The 17,414-nt window shown below is 43.2% G+C and overlaps 1 protein-coding gene across 2 annotated transcripts in view; it reads left to right on the top strand.

The window, feature by feature from the left end:
- ZNF608 (zinc finger protein 608) overlaps nt 1-15,948 on the top strand; it is a 106,489-nt gene extending 90,541 nt beyond the window's left edge. For both annotated transcript variants that reach the window (XM_052643921.1, XM_052643919.1), the window contains exons 3-8: nt 6,601-6,688; nt 7,196-9,638; nt 11,296-11,713; nt 12,287-12,459; nt 13,838-13,991; nt 15,863-15,948. In XM_052643921.1, the coding sequence (XP_052499881.1) occupies nt 6,601-6,688; nt 7,196-9,638; nt 11,296-11,713; nt 12,287-12,459; nt 13,838-13,991; nt 15,863-15,948 (3,362 nt within the window). The remainder of the gene's footprint in view (nt 1-6,600; nt 6,689-7,195; nt 9,639-11,295; nt 11,714-12,286; nt 12,460-13,837; nt 13,992-15,862) is intronic.
- The last annotated feature ends 1,466 nt before the right edge of the window (nt 15,949-17,414 follow it).

Genomic DNA, 17,414 nt, shown 5'->3' on the forward strand with positions numbered 1-17,414 from the left:
GCTATCTTTCTTTCTTTCCAAGAATGATAAACTCCACTTTGACCTTTGAAGAAGACCTATCTATAAAGCTGGAAGCTCTGAAGGGGGAAAAATGAACAAGTGTACTAGACAAGACTTGGCTTTTTAAATAGTACCCGTGTTGGACACAGTAAAGCCAGCACAACAAAATACGAGAGGGAGGGGATTCAGTACAGAGGAGAGGTGATAAATGTTACCTTGTACAGTAGTCACGTTGTCTAAAAAGAGTAATGTAATATCCTGAATATATGAACTTTATTCTGTACTTAGGAAAGTGCATATTGTGACATATTTATTGTCATGTTTCCTCCTAGGGGAGATAAAAACATATATATGCACACACACACACACATATACATACACACACAGAAGCAAAGAAATGTATAAACTTAAAAAGATGGTGCCATAAATGGGTTCCATTTTGGTGTTATTGCAGTGACCCTTTGTTTCCTGCACAAGTGCACACCCTGGTTGTCCACATGTGGCAGTCTGAATAAGAGGGCCAAGAAACGATGGCAGAGACCAAATTTGGCATTTGCACTGCTTAGCAAAGACTTCTGTCCCAGGGATGAGGCACTTTGAAGACTGTGCAAGAAGTCTTTAAATTGTAATATAAACAGAGTTTGGCTGATCCACTGGGAAATCAGGCATTTGCCCAGTTCTTGAGGAGACATCTTCACAAATAGCAGAAACAGTAATTCATAAACCATATTTATAACATCTTCAGAGCAAAATCTCTCCACAGAGCGGGCCCATCATCTTTAAACTAGTGGGAGACGCTTATTGAAAAAGTATGGTAATTGTGAAAAGAAGACACTGGGTGGCATTCAAATCTAGATTTTCTTCAGTCATCTCTGATAGCCTCTGGGAGTTGAATGGACTCCCTCCACGTGCTGGGCACTGTGCCCACGGGTACAGTAGGTGCGGGACACTGCTCCTGTTTTCAAGGAATGGAGTCTGGTTGAAAGAGACAGGCCTCTTGTATATATGAGTGGAGTAAGTTGTTAAAGGGACCATGTAGTTTAAGTTAAAACAGTCTCAGCAGTACTCAAACGGTAAGAGTTTATTTGCTGCTCATCTAGTGTGGACTGAATTCAGTGTTCCTGTTGGATAGGGGTTCTCCTTGTCATAGGCTCCTAGCTAAAGCAGACTCTACCATCCTCTTGTGACCTTCAGAGTCACCATGGTCTCTGTCCCAGCCAGCCAGGAAGGTGAAGAAATCAGAGGAATGTGCGTGGGAGATTTTTCTGGGCTAATCCTGGCAGTGGCACCTATCAGTTCATTTCCCTTTTGCAGAACTGAGGGACAGGGCTCTATCTAACCCATAGGGAGGCTGAAAAAGCTGCTAGCTGAGGACACAGAGGGAAACCATAGGTTCTGGGGGCCTCCGCTGGGGAGCGCATTTGGATGGAATGTAGTGGGGACCCAGGAGGAAGTAGCCATTTTTTAATGGTGTACAAGGTCTTTGTGTCTGGAGAGAATTCACGGACGAGCAAATGTTAGACTTGGTCTCTGCGTGTTGTCTGTTTAGTAGTGTCTGACTCTTTGCGACCCTGTGAACTGTAGCCAGGCTCCTCTGTCCATGGGATTCAGTTAGAGTGGATTGCCACGCCCTCCTCCAGGGGATCTTCTCAACGTAAGGATCGAACCTGTGTCTTTTTTCTCTTGCATTGGCAGATGGGTTCTTTACCACTAGCCCTACCTGGGAAGCCCAGTCTCTGGTTCTAATTTATTAGAAGCCTTAACTTGCTTTGGGAATTTGGATGAGTCCATCGTTAAAGTGTTTTTCCCCCCTCAGGGCAGTTAAAAACGTGGTATTAAGAATGATTGAAGAAACTCATTTATGCTGGAGGGGAAAAAAAGAGGACAACAGGAGGTGAAGGGAGTGTTGACATGGTCACTGTCCTTGCGTGGGTGACAGGCTGTCAAGGGCACTATCTGTAGGGTATCAGAAGGCACAGCCAGGACCTAGGTCTTCAAAGACAGATTTTAGTTCAGAACCAGGAGCGTCTTTCTAACTAGATGACTAAAAAATAATGGAACAGCCCTAGTATCTACCAGTATCTACCTGGTATCTACCAGTGAGAGCTTCTCCAACCCCTACTCCCTGCTCCTTTAGAGTTGTAGCACAAGGGAAAAGGGACACACAAATATGAGGGCCTTGTACCACCCATTGGCCTTTCACCCTTCAGTACCTTGTGACCTGTAGGTTTCTACTCTTATTATCAACTTCACTTTCCATATCACTAGCTCAGGTTCCCAGAGCAAGTCCTTGTTTACTTATCTCTGCTTCAGTTACCTAGAGCAGTCAGATGAGGCCAGGGTTAGGATTACTGGTCTAGGAGCCTGGTTGCCTAAGACTTCCCTCTGAACAGGAACTTTAGGCGGGGCAGTTACTGTGAAAGTCTCATGCTGGGTCTAGTTGAATAAGATGGGTTAAGGGCCCTACTTTCTAGTATGGGTAATATGCTAACTGTACTTGCACTTCTGGAATAGCAGGTATGCTTATGTTCTGTTTGCAGACTTTTAAAAGTATAAAGTCTGGATGGCAACCTATGGCTGATTCCATAGCACTAAATAGATTCCTAGTGTTGTATATACCCTGTAGATGTACAATAAATGTTTCATGGGCCTGACCATCTCTCTGGGATCACTTAACTGCTAAGTATTGACAAGAGGAGATAATAGAACGCCGTGAATGTGGAATCCTTATGGGATCTCAGGGCTCTTTTGGCTTGTAGAGGCAGGGAAGGGGCTCATGTTATAGAACGCAGATCACCTTCTTATTAAAGGTGTCTTGTAGTGGTAATGCTTTGTGGGGGCGGCAGCTTAGATGGTGCATTAGGATCTAAGACATACCCTTGACACAAGGAAGAAAACGCTATGTGGGAAGCACACTCAAACCACCAGGTGCTCTTTGCAGCTTTATTTTTTCTTCATGGGTAGTAATCTTAAGATATTTTTCAAATATAAAGTATTACAGGGCAGGCATTATTAGCATTTTGAGAAAAACCATGCCCAGTCTGTGGGTGGGAAAAGTGAAAAGTAAAAACGTTAGCTGCTCAGTTGGGTCCAACTCTTTGGGACTCCATAGACTGTAGCCCACCAGGTTCCTCTGTCTGTGGGATTCTCCAGGCAAGAATACTGGAGTTGTAGCCATTCCCTTCTCCAGGGGATCTTCCCAACCCAGGGATTGAACCCAGGTCTCCTGCATTGCAGGCAGATTGTTTATGTCTGAGCCACCCAGGAAGCCCCATGTGGGTAGGAAGGGAAGATGATCAATCTGGTAGGATACTTGAGAAGATAAAGATGAAAAGGACTTGTACAGTGTCCCCAGCACCTGACAAATTGGCAAGATGTTTGAAAGAATAAAAGTAAAATTAATTCTTTAGGAATAAATGTACATTTATTTTTAGTTTATGTGAGAAAAATAACCATACCCAGATTTATAAAATTTGAACTTTTAAAAGGACTCATTTTCACAAAACTATAGTCTGTTTTCTATCACCACGGGTTAGAAAGTGTTCAAGATGTGGTGACTTCAAAAAGATAAGTCCTTTATATGTTTTTTTAGAGTTCAACACTACCTTTGTACTTGGCCCCTCATGATAGGATGTTGTCTGAACATAGACTTCCTGACAAAGAAACAGTACGCTTTGTAGTTTATATGAGAAGCGTTCCTTAAGCCCTCATTCCCATACAGAGCAGATTGGGCCGCATAAACATGTGCATGCCTGTATTCTGCATGTGAATTCTAGGCTGACATAAATATTCCATGACATTGTGAAGTGGATTGTGCATATAAGGGGAAAATAGACCAAACACACGTATTTAATTAGAGAAACTTTTCACATCTTCCCAGGATTAGAGCATTTATTTTGAGCATCTTTTAAAATATGGAGGGGATTCTAGGAAAACTAGCCTAACTTATTGAGGCCCTTTTAGGTTGAAAATGGACATTTTTTAAAAAGAATTTTATTCCCACCAAGTGCTAATAATGGTGATTTTTACTTGTACTTAGATAAGTGTGGCGTCTAGAAACAGTATCAGGAGATGGGAATAGTTTTGCAGTGTGGAGTTGTTTCGCCTGTGATAGCTTCACCCGATAACTCCACATACTCAGTGATTAACTCCTGCATATTGGGGTCCGTCCTCTCCGGCTCCCAGGTTTCCCTTTGTCCTGTTCCAAGACCAGGAATTCGATGCTGAGGGTGGTTTGCAGGCTGGTGTGCTTCGTGGAGCAACTTTGCGTGGGTCGTGGTGGGAAACTCAGCGCGGTCACGTGGACAGTAGCCTTTCATCACACGGATCAGCCCGCATTGATTTACGCAGCTGGGCAGCCCTCTGTCCCCAAGAGAACCCGGGCTTGGGGAGCGTGCCCCCGCCTCGTGGACGGTCCACCGCTGCGGCAGCCGGGCCGCCGCCTCTTCCCCCGGCGATACTCCTTTATCCCCAGCCTTTGCTCCGGGCGGCCGCCCTCGGCTCAGCCAATCAGACGCTGGCGTTCCCAGCAGGCGCCGGCCAATCCATGGCCAGCATTTGCTGGAAACGCGAAACCCTTAGGGGAAAAGCAATAACAAAAGCCTTTCACTGCAGACAAATGTTAAGTGTCTGCGCAGACTTTTCCTGTTTTTAATTTTATTACTCTAAGAATGGAGGGTTTGTTGTTTCTTTCATGTTTCCTTTCAAGCAATTTTAATTATACATTTGTGCTACATCAGGGACTCAGGAACGCAGTGATTCAGCCTATTGCATCTAAAGCTAAAATGCAGTAACCTTCTGGCAATACAGATATATTCCTGCGCTGTAAATATAGCTGACATGCTGAAGAATTTTAAGCAGCTGCAAAGGTCTTTGACACCACACACAGTGCCCCAGAGAGCAAATGATGAGAAAACCAGCTCAGTCTTCCCCTTCGCCTGGTCTCCACCCCTCCCTTTTCCTGAAGGGTTGTGCTCATAAAAGAATCCTTTCCTCCAATTCTTCTGTCTTGTGCACATTTTTACCAAATGCCTAATTACCATTGACTCTCATCTCAATAAGCATTTTTATACTCAATGACTTGAGTGGTTTTTTTTTTTTCCTGTGAAGGAATTAGAATGGAATCAACTATGATTTGAGGAAACGCTTACTTTCCTTCATGTAATCTCCCCTCCCCCCCCCCCCCCCCCATTGATATAGTGAGTAAATTCAGCTGTCACCTAAGTAATAGTAACACAGACCATATGGGAAACAATTTTTAAATCTCTTTTTGGGACTGTTGAAAGAAATCCTTTCTTCCCCACTACTTGAGTCCCAACTGTCCAAATATTTTACCTGCTATTAAAGACATTCCCAAGGAAATGAGTCTTACCTTGTGAGGTGTCCCTTACCACAAAGGAGTTCAATACAAGTTCTCTGCTGAATTCAAATAGCAGTGAGCAAGTGTGTAAACCAGCTAAAAATAGACTTTGAGTATTATCTCTTGGTGTTTCCAAGGAAGAAGGGAGACTGGTGGTTTATAGAAACTAAGACACACTTACTTTATTTCTTTACCCTAATAGTTTATATATGTCTCAAAAGCAAAATCTACCTCCTTTTAATGTGTGCTTTTAAAGAAATGAGCTTTTTTTTTTTTAAGGCACATGTCCTCTGGAGAAATAAAGAGGATGTTATATTTTGTTTCCCTCTGACATTTGGTATACTAAGTGCACTTAAGTTTAGTAATTCACAGATGCAGTGCTAAATTAAATTGTCTGTCTGCAAAGCAGTTGGGAAAAGCAGAATGGCTTGCAGGAAACAAGTGTGTTCGTTTTGAGGGTTGGTTTTTTTTTTTTTTTTCTTATCCTCTGTGGCAAATGCTTACTAAAGCTGATTCTAAAGATAACCCCAAGAGCAAACCTATTGTGTACATATATTTTCTTAAGAGGGCTGTTTTAGGAGCCCTTAATATGAAACAAGACCAAACAGTGAAATAGATACCATACTAAGGCTAATTCTTGTCTCACAAAGCCAGAGAGGAGAGGATTAGGAAGAATAAATCATAGCTGATTGTCTCCTATCTGAACTCCAAGCTCCCTCTTGCATGCACATCATTTTTTTCCCTAAATAAAAATCACCATTATTTTATATTATTGAATTGGAAACAAAACCGATTCCTTTCAGTCACTTTCTGTTTTAAGCACTGGTAACTGGCGCTTAGTTTTTGTTGGCTGCTTGCCAAACGAAAGCAATTATGTGTAATAATAGAAAAATTAAGAGGTGAGTGTTGCTGTTTTACAGCAGGACATGGCAAAAACCATTTCCTTCTGTCAGCAGTATCTTGATTACCCTCTCACACACAGCCTTACCCTTTTGTACCACACAAGTATGCTCATGAACACACACACACTTACACACGCACACACACACACACACACACATGATTTCCTGTGGGTTTTTGCTTGAGGTCACTGAAACCAGAAAGAGGAAGAATGCAAACCACAGCTTTTGAAAGCAAATGAGAATAGAGCTTTGCTGGTAAAAAGAATAGTAATAATAAATGAACTAGAAATAGGGTAATTTGTGGTAACCTTGGTCCTTCTTCATTCCCCACTCCTGCAGGTGTCCTAGTGGTCAATGTCACGTGGAGGAACAAGACTTACGTAGGGACCTTACTGGACTGCACCAAGCACGACTGGGCCCCTCCCAGGTAGGCACGGGGCCTTTGATTTCAGCCTCTGTCTTTCTCTCCTCCTTCCTCTTCTTCCCCTCTCCTTCTCTTTGCAAGGAAACTACAGAGAGAGATTAATAATACTTGAAAGTCAGTTTGTAATTGAAACAAAGCAAAAGAGCAATGAGCAATTCAGGATTGAACACAATAAAGTGCAGATGCCACATTGCTTGTTCGTTGGGTGATCGCTATTTTCTGCCCCTCCTTTATCTCCTTTGTTTTCTTTTTTGTCAACATGGGAATTTGAACTGCATTGAAAACTTAGCTACCTGAGCTGGTTTTCTGAGGAAGACCATAAGCCATTGGTAGCCTGATCTGTCATAGGTATTGAAATTGTCAGTGGAAGAATTGGGTGTCTTTTCCTCATCTGGGCCCAGCCCTCAAGCTGCTGGGGTGTTGACTGCTCTTTACTACATTGCGTGCCTTGTGATTTCACCTGGCTCCTTTGGAAATGCTCGTTTTGACCGCTGTTACTTGCTTCCCTAGGTTCTGCGAGTCACCAACCAGCGACCTGGAGATGAGAGGGGGCCGAGGCCGAGGGAAAAGAGCAAGGTCTACCGCAGCTGCCCCGGGCTCGGAGGCCAGCTTCATAGAGTCCAGAGGGCTGCAGAACAAGAACAGAGGAGGGGCCAATGGGAAGGGGAGGCGGGGCAGCCTCAACGCCAGCGGGCGGAGGACACCCCCGAATTGTGCTGCTGAGGACATCAAAGCCAGCCCCTCCTCCACCAACAAAAGGAAAAACAAGCCTCCGATGGAGCTGGACCTGAACTCCAGCTCCGAGGACAGTAAGCCCGGGAAGCGTGTCCGCACAAATTCCAGAAGCACTCCCACCACCCCTCAAGGGAAACCAGAGACGACTTTTTTGGACCAGGGCTGTTCTTCTCCTGTGTTGATTGATTGTCCCCACCCAAACTGCAACAAAAAGTACAAGCACATCAACGGCCTCAGGTACCACCAGGCTCATGCCCACTTAGACCCAGAGAACAAGCTGGAGTTCGAACCAGATAGTGAGGACAAGATCTCAGACTGCGAGGAGGCCTTGAGCAATGTGGCGCTGGAATGCAGCGAGCCAAGCACAAGTGTATCAGCTTATGAGCAGGTGAAGGCGCCAGTGTCCCCTGGCTCAGGGAACCCCCCCGGCACCCCCAAGGGAAAGAGAGAGCTCCTGAGCAACGGCCCAGGTTCTATTATTGGAGCGAAGGCTGGGAAGAATTCTGGCAAAAAGAAGGGTCTTAACAATGACCTCAATAATCTTCCAGTCATCTCCAACATGACAGCCACCTTAGACAGCTGCTCAGCAGTGGACGGCAGTTTGACTGTGGAAATGCCCAAACTGGAAGCAGAAGGATTAATTGACAAGAAAACTTTGGGAGAGAAAGAAAAGGGCAAAAAAGCCAACAATTGCAAAATGGACAAAAACCTCTCTAAACTTAAAACTGCCCGGCCCATTGCCCCTGCCCCGGCTCCCACACCCCCGCAGCTAATCGCTATTCCCACTGCAGCCTTTCCAAGCACCACTACGGGGACCATACCCGGACTGACCACAGTTGTTCAGGCCACACCAAAGAGTCCTCCGTTAAAACCCATTCAGCCAAAGCCCACAATTATGGGGGAGCCCATCACCGTGAACCCAGCCCTCGTGTCCCTCAAGGACAAAAAGAAAAAGGAGAAGCGAAAGCTGAAGGACAAAGAAGGGAAAGAGACGGGGAGCCCGAAAATGGATGCAAAGCTGGGCAAACTCGAGGATGCCAAGGGGACTGGGAAAGATTTATCCGGACATTTTTTAAAGGACCATCTCAGCAAGAATGAAGGGCTGGCAAATGGACTGTCCGAGTCTCAAGAGAGTCGAATGGCTAGTATCAAAGCCGAGGCTGATAAGGTTTACACTTTTACAGACAACGCTCCCAGCCCTTCCATCGGGAGTGCCTCAAGGATGGAGTGCAGCACTTTGGTGAACGGACAGGCGCCCATGGCCCCGCTGCACGTGCTGACCCAGAACGGAGCCGAGAGTTCTGCGGCCAAGACGAGCAGCCCCGCCTACTCAGACATCTCCGATGCTGCTGATGACGGTGGTTCTGACAGCAGGTCAGAGGGCGTGAGGTCGAAGACCAGTTCCCCATCAGATATACTCCCTAGTAAGGACGGCGCTGCGAAAGGACATTCTTCAACGACAGCACAATCATCTCAAATGAAAGAGTCCCACTCTCCCTATTACCATGGCTACGATCCTTATTATTCTCCCAGTTACATGCACCCTGGGCAAGTGGGCGCCCCTGTAGCTGGGAATGGCGGGAGCACACAGGGGATGAAGATCAAGAAGGAGTCTGAGGAAGAAGCGGATAAGAAAGACAAGGCAGAGCAGCTCGAGGCTAAGAAAGTGGACCATAATCCTGCATCCTTACAGCCTCAGCACCAGTCGGTGATCACCCAGAGACACCCGGCCCTGGCTCAGTCACTGTATTACGGCCAGTATGCCTACGGGCTCTATATGGACCAGAAGTCTCTGATGGCCACCAGCCCTGCCTATAGACAGCAGTATGAGAAGTACTATGAGGACCAGAGGCTGGCAGAGCAGAAAATGGCCCAAACTGGGAGAGGAGACTGTGAAAGGAAAAATGAGCTCCCTTTGAAAGAGCTGGGCAAGGAGGACAGTAAACAGAAAAACATGCCATCGGCCACAGTCTCAAAAGCTCCCTCTACTCCGGAGCCTAACAAAAACCATTCTAAACTAGGGCCGTCAGTGCCTAATAAAACTGAGGAGACAGGTAAATCGCAGCTTCTCTCCAGTCACCAGCAGCAGCTTCAGGCCGACAGCTTCAAAGCTAAGCAGATGGAAAACCACCAGCTTATTAAGGAGGCTGTAGAAATGAAATCTGTCATGGACTCTATGAAGCAGACAGGTGTAGACCCAACCTCGAGATTTAAACAAGTAAGATTGGGGAGCGTGGCCCCCACAGGGAGAGAGCAGCCTGAGATTTGTACATGGCTGGTCTTGATCTGGTTAGAATTCTTCACAGGAAATCAACCAAGGGTTCCTTAGGCTGGATTTCTCTTCTCTTGAAAAGTGTTTTAAGTGACTCTCTCAGGATTTCTTGTGTATCTCTGAAATGTACATTGATCACTATTTCCTAGTCACGTGGTGTAGTAAAAAGAATCTTGGCCATGTGCTTTGCAGATTCATGTTCCTTGCCTTAACTGATTCTGATGTCCCTTATTGTCTTACTGAGTCCAAAGTGAGGGAATTCTATCCTGTGGTGGCTGAGGTCCCTTCTAACTCCAAGATTCTGAGTCTGAGAACTCAAATAATTTGTTCTTTTACATTTCCAAATTTATTTTGGCATCTTCTGGGGATATTAAGACAGGGTCCTTAAATTCACATTTCCTACTTACCTTTTTAATGAAACTTGGAGTGTCTTGAGGCGTGTAGACTTCTGTTTTATGTGCTATGTGAAGGGCCTCAAAGCAGGGCTCAGTGCCTCTCGCTTGTGAGGAGAGTGAGGAGGTAAAGGGATGGGCCTCGGGCAGTCATCCTAGAGCCCCGCGGTCGGCCAGCCTGAGGTTAAATGTGCCGACACCTGAAAATCGGTCACCGTGAAACCACACGTGTGCTAGCATTTTCTGTCACGATTCAGACGTCCTGTCTCAACTGTAGTCCCAGAAGTATTAATTCTGGTATTTCCCAGCACCCCAGCCCTCAGTTAGAGGGGGCATATAGAGGTCCCCGGTGAATCAGAGCAACAGAATCCTTTCTTCATGCTTATTTCTGCCCCCAAATTGGGCCTTAACGCTAAGCACCTAGTGGGTTTGTAGCATGAATGGGATGGGTTGCAGGGGAGCCACAAAGACCATTTTAAAGACCCTCAGTTTCTCCACTTCTGGAGTCGAATCAGGCTGTGACATCACAGGGCTGCATTAGAACTGTACAATTGCAGGGGGGTGGGGGTGTGTGTTATGGATGCCTTTGTTTCCTAGTAGTAAAGCCATAATGTGTGGTGTTAATTTTTAATTTTGTTTTGTTTAATGAAACGATCTGGTTTATATTCAGCCTCGGCTGCAGTACATGAAGGAAGTGTATTAGGAAACCAAGAGTTTTGCCCTCTAAATGATGTTAATTGATATAATTACTTAAGCTATATTAAAACTTAAACAGTAGGTAAAACTTATTATTATCAGCTTGAGTTTTTGATATTCTTTTTACCTATGTAAGATAGTAAGGGAAAAACAAGAGTTAGATTGAGTATGTCTGAGGGTGTTATTTAATGTTAAGAATTGACATTAACACCCCAGCTCTGAATTCCAGCCAGGCTCAGTTTTGAAGCCCAGCTCCATAAACTGAGCAGCATTCTGACCCTGATATTACTTGAGCTTTAAGAGCTTTGCTTTTGTCTTCTGTAAAAGAGATTATTAATCATGCCAGCCTTAGACATCATTCTTTCGAAACAGGAGGCAGTATAGCTCACAGGGTAAGCATATAAATAAATATTACCTTAGTATTAGAAGTAATAGTAATAGTGCTGTCATGGCGATGAATGAGTTTTTCTTAAAAATGTTAATTTAATTTTAATAAGTCTTTTTTCCAAAACCAGGATCCAGATACAAGGACATGGCATCATTATGTATACCAACCCAAATACCTGGATCCACAAAAGTCAGAAGAACTTGATAGAGAAAAGAAATTAAAAGAGGATAGTCCCAGAAAAACCCCCAACAAAGAGAGTGGTGTGTCCAGCCTTCCTGTATCGTTAACAAGCATCAAAGAGGAGCCCAAAGAGGCCAAACGTCCTGATTCTCAGTCCTTGGATGAGGGCAAACTGAAAAGCGATGATCGGAAGACTCCTGTGAACTGGAAGGACTCTCGGGGAACCAGAGTGGCTGTCTCCTCGCCCATGAGTCAGCATCAGTCCTACATACAGTACTTGCATGCTTATCCTTACCCGCAGATGTACGACCCCAGCCACCCTGCATACCGGGCCGTCTCTCCCGTCCTAATGCACAGTTACCCTGGTACGTGTCGTGGGTTCTCACGGTATTGGAGGGAAGAGGCTGTGTTCAAGTACTAGCTGTTTTAAAACTCTGGATAAATTAGAGGCTTCAAGAGTGACATTGTTTGGCTTGTTTTTAATGCTATTTAAAGACGTCCCTAAGGTGAAACGGAATTAATGGCAGATTTTTTTTTAGATGAAATGTCAAACTAGCTGTAGTTTCCATAGGATCTGATGGTCTGCTGCAAGCTATGAGACTGACAGATAGTTTATTGCCTAGGCATACATTCTGAACACTTCCTGTCATAATCATTACAGTTATTGTTCTTTTGTCTTAATTGCACACGTAAACAGATGAAATGGCTGTAAGCTCGTTCTCTTTTAGAACCTCTGATCATCAGGATGGGTTAACTGGGAGAAGAGAATCGGAGAATCTCGATATAGTTTAAAGACGATATAGCCCATGCTTAACGGAATATTCCCTATTTTTAAGATCTCCGACTCTTATCCCAAATTCATGTAACCCAAATGGTTTGTTGTTTTTGTTTAAAGATGTCGTTCGTAACTTGATGTGGCATTTGGTGTGTGTCTGCAGGGGCCTATCTCTCTCCAGGATTTCATTATCCTGTTTATGGGAAGATGTCAGGGAGAGAAGAGGCAGAGAAAGTCAATACCAGCCCTAGCATCAACACGAAAGCAGCCCCTGAATCGAAAGCACTGGATTTGCTCCAGCAGCATGCCAACCAATACCGCAGCAAGTCTCCTGCCGTAAGCTCCCTTTTGTTGTCACTTAAAAGCACTGTGCTTTAGGGGGAAAGGGGACAAGTGAGAGAACGGTCTTGAAATATAAATGGCTTTGGAACCCAGCTGTGATTTAAGAATGCTGTTTTGTTTTGTGTTGTTTTCTAATAAGGAAAGAATGGTATGTTCAAAATAAGATGCTTTCACACACGAGGGGAAATAATGTTAAAGCATGGATGGTAGTAGCAGCCTCTTCTGTTGGAAAATCTGTTACTTGTTTACCCAGGAGGATGCTAGTCAGCCAGACATTGAAATTCATAGGAACCAACCTTCGGTGCAAAATACTTCTGATGCACTCGTGTGCTGCTGAGTCACTTGGCTAGAGTCACTTGGCTATAAGTCACTGCATCCATTCTGCTTCAACACTGACTCCTCCACATGTCCCTGTAACTCTGCTGAGGTGATTCAGACATATATCTTTGTGAAAGATGGCTCTGCTTCCCCACTCCCTGCAAAGAAAGTCCCAGAGACTATTGGGAAGAGAGAAAATAGGAAGGATGTGGTAGTTCTGGTCTAGAAAAAAGAAGGTTGGAAAGATTAAATATAGGCTTCGTGATGTGTATCTGAGTGTGTCTACCTGAAACTCTAAAGAAGCTAAAAAAAAAAAAAGAAAAGATTTATGCATCTTTACCTGTGAGCACTCCTTCTAGTATAACGTTTTTTTTTTCAAGTAAGAAAGAGCTTTAGTGAAAGGCTGATTAAGTTCAAATGGGTAAAAAATGTCTCAGAAACACAGGATCCTCAGTCAAATTATGATTTTAGAGGACTGGAGCTTCTCTGAGTGTTCAAAGATGGAAAGATTTTGGAATTCTTCCAGAAGCACAGGGCAATGGTTTCATGTGCTTGATATTGATGTAATATATAATATTAGGATGTGTGTTCTCAATGGAGCCCAATGTAAAGATAGGTTTAAAATTGTGAGATAAATTCTCCTCACAAAATGTAGTTAAAATAGAAGAGTCATCAGAAAACTTGACCTTAAAGAGGTCTCTGCAACACTTTCTTCTCCTTAATCCCTGTGTGAAACTTGTTTTTAGGACGAAATTGGGTCAATTCTAACCCTGCAATTATGAATGGGAATAGAGAGATCCTCTTATTTCAGTCATTAGAGGAAAACATTGATGTTGCTTTGGCGCAGAGCAGGACTATAGTGTTGGCTTAATTCCAATTGAAATGCACGTCTTTTGAAATGATTTACCATTAGTAAAGAATTTCTAAGAGTCTGTGTATTTACTTTTTTAATATTAGGAGCACCCACTGCTGAAGGGACCAGGGAGGTTTACTACACCCCTCCAAATTGTTGCTCAAAGGATTAAGGGGAGAATGTCTGTCTTTTCTTTTGCAGCCTGTGGAAAAGACCTCAGCTGAGCGGGAGCGGGAAGCCGAGAGGGAGAGGGACCGCCACTCCCCCTTTGGCCAGCGGCACCTGCATACTCACCACCACACCCACGTGGGCATGGGGTACCCACTCATCCCTGGGCAGTATGACCCTTTCCAAGGTCAGCAGCTCCATGCTCCTTATGCCTTTGTTCATCCTGCTTTGAAAAACAGTTGCCAAAACTGCCTTTCTTGTCTTCAAATAACAAAGGTTGAGCTTGGAGTTAATTAGCTCTGGGGTGGGATTTTAACACTTCTTTCCTGGTATATCCTTGGGACACAGCTAAGGCTATTCCCACATTTGTGTGTTCTGATGAGACGTGAAGTGGCTACCACTTAATAATTGTCGCTTATTGATGTTATTGGTGGTAGGCAGTGTCTGGGGCACTGAATATAACAATCAGAAGATCAGAGAGCTGCTTCAGGGAAACTGTGGAAGACAGGGAGGGATGGTGGGAGGCTTTGGTGAAATGACTTCCCCTTGATCTCTTCAAGCCTCCAAGTTGCTCCTTTTCCCAAGGAAGTAATGGGAGTCATGTGGTCAGGGTCAACGCTTTTTATAACCTAATCCTGAGACTTCAGCCCTTTGCTACTGAAACTTGTAGTAAAGAGGAGAAACTGATATGAGGAACCACAGACAGTCTGTGGTCCTAGCTTTGTCAGCTCATGGCCTGGGCAGAGAGTGGCAATATCTTTACCAGTAGAGGACTTGCTAGGACCATGCTGTCTTAGCTTTGACTGCAGTAACAAAATACCTTAGGCTTTATGGCTTTAAACAACAGAAATGTATTTTCTCATAGTTCTGGAGGCTGATAGTCTGATACCAGGGTGCCAGCATAGTTGATTTCTGGTGAGAGAGCTCTCCTCTGGGCTTGTAGATGGTCACCATCTTGCTTATGTGTTCCTGTGACTTCTTGGCAGACCAGGAGGTAGGGGGAAGAGAGTTACTATCTCTTCTTTAAGGACACATCCTACAAGATCAGGGCCTTACCCCTAGGACCTCATTTAACCTTAATTACTTCCTGTATAGGTCCAAATACAGTCACTTTGGGGGTTAAGGCTTCCACGTAGGAATTTTGGAAGGATACAGATTGAACTGTGGACAAGTATCTGCTTGCCAGGTTCCTTCTTACTCTGCTGTCTGAATACGAGATAATACGTTTGAAGGTATTTCCAAAAGTAGGAAGTGCTGTTCAAATGTGAAAGGGTCATTTTAATTTACTCATTCCATGTTACTTGGTGTCAAATAGTGATGGTAAAGAAACCGTAGAGAACACAGAAGGAGTCATTTCCTCAGGGTTTACTTTATTTCCTCTACCTTTTTTCCATGATTGTTTTCTATAGAATTTAAAAGAATTTCCTGTTAGGCAACTTCATGCCATTTTGATCTATTATATTCTCTTACTGCTCCCCTGCTCTTGCAGGGTGAAAGTTAAGACTGTTTCTAAGTTCAATTCAGTGATTCTATATACCTTATGGGATGCACTGTTTCTAAGTTCAATTCAGTGATTCCATGTACCTTATGGGATGCATTGTGTTCAGTCACTGGGGAAAACGTTAAAGTGATAAAAGTTATTATGAAAGTATTGTATTCTAAGCAAATAGCGTGTCGCTCCTATAATTCACTGTGACTTTTGATTCCTGTTGTTACCTGGTACCTATTATTTCTCCTGGGCTTCCTATTCAGAAATGCATGCAAACCATTTAGCACCATGCAGAGCCAGAGAGATGGAATGCTGTATTCTCTTTGAATAGCTATTAAGAAAACCACAGAGTATTCAATGAAGTGATGGATTCTGGTTAGACCGAGCAGTTTGTAGTCTGTCCTTGCTACATGAAACATTTCGCGCGCGTGTGTGTGTGTGTCTGTGTGTGTGTGTGTGTGTGTCTGTGTGTGTGTTTACAAACTGGTCTGCAGCCTTTCACCACTGGACCTGCATCTACTGTTAACCTTTCTGAAAGTCACAGAAACCCTGCATTTTTCCCCCATTAGGCTTGACCTCTGCTGCCCTCGTTGCCTCTCAGCAGGTGGCTGCACAGGCATCTGCATCAGGAATGTTTCCTGCACAAAGAAGGTAAATAGCATCATATTTTGAATCAGTTTTCTAGATAGATACATTGTAATGGGTGGGAGGAAACAAGTGTAGGCTTTTTAGACCAAAAACTTAGCTCCTAAGGGTTTCATATTGTTGTAGTGAATGTACTTATTACATCACCATGTTTCAGATGCAGCTTCTATACCATGAACCTCATTTTTATAGCTATAATGTACATTAGTAATTAACTGATCTGTTTCTTAAACAGTTGAAACTTTCTTAAGTTGTCTTCAATGCTTTGTTAAAACTCCCTTTGTTTTATTTTGTTTAAAAATGAAGTTGCAACTGAAGGAATTTACTCTCATAGTGCTAAAGCAATGTTTGTTCTTTGATATTTTCAGTTACTGCTCAAGTTGTTTTAAAAAGGAAAATAATTTATTTTTCATGTTGTATATCATTACCCTTGTGTTCATTCACTTTCTCTGGGATTGAATTCCTTGAATTGAACGGGATTAAAATGTCTGTTGGTCTTAGAGTTTTCTTATTTTCAGTGTCAAATGTGGATGGAACATTTACTAAGGTTTTCTTTTCTTTTGCAGAGAATAACAAGATTGGAAATGTACATTGTCATGTGACTGGATCACATGGGGAAGCGCTTTATACAGACATCAGTTCCATGGTGTTAATTTGAAATGCCTTAATGGCAGGCAAAAACCAGTCATTTCATTTTTGTAAATTACAGATTTTATCACAGAGTAACAAATGTTGCTGTAATTAAACTTCTGTTTTATATATATATACGTATACATATATGTATATATACATATATATATATATATATATTCTTTACTTTTTGTATCAGTAACCAGGCTCGCACACACAGGGTCTGCTGCCAAGTCGCAAACCACTCAGTAAAGGAGATAAAAAACGTATTTGTCAAGTTGGAAAGTGTTAGCCTCAGAAGGCTGCTTACTTTCTTTTTTTTGTTGTTTTTGCTTTTCAATTGTAAATAAATAATGTTATGTATCAGTGTGCCTGAACCTTGCATATCTTTCATGTAATTCCTATAAACCCCTCAGAAAGGCTAACTGTGATGATGACACTTTGGTACAATTTAGATGTCTATATGGTGGCTCCTGTTAAGACGCATCAGTGTAAAATGTTCCTATAGTCACTGTTTGTACTTGTGTATTGTGGAAAAAATACTTTTGGAAGGCATGGGGTTGCCAGTACCACAAAAACTGTGTTGTATATAATGTAAAGATTAAAGTGGGGAAATAATGAGCATCTGTGAATAATGAGGTGTCATTTTTGATAATCTTGAATGGCAAATAACCCAATAGCCTGCATACCAGAGACATCTGTGATTGTTCTATTACTTGAATAGTCCTGCAATTTTTTTTTTGTTTTTTTTTTTTAATGTTTACAATTACCCAGTTTTAGAAGAGAGAGACTTTAACGCCATTGCCTGGTTACTTGTTTTATGCTGTAATCTAGTTTATTTTATGT

Source organism: Budorcas taxicolor, chromosome 7 (genome assembly GCF_023091745.1).
Source record: "Budorcas taxicolor isolate Tak-1 chromosome 7, Takin1.1, whole genome shotgun sequence".
Lineage (NCBI taxonomy): Eukaryota > Metazoa > Chordata > Mammalia > Artiodactyla > Bovidae > Budorcas > Budorcas taxicolor.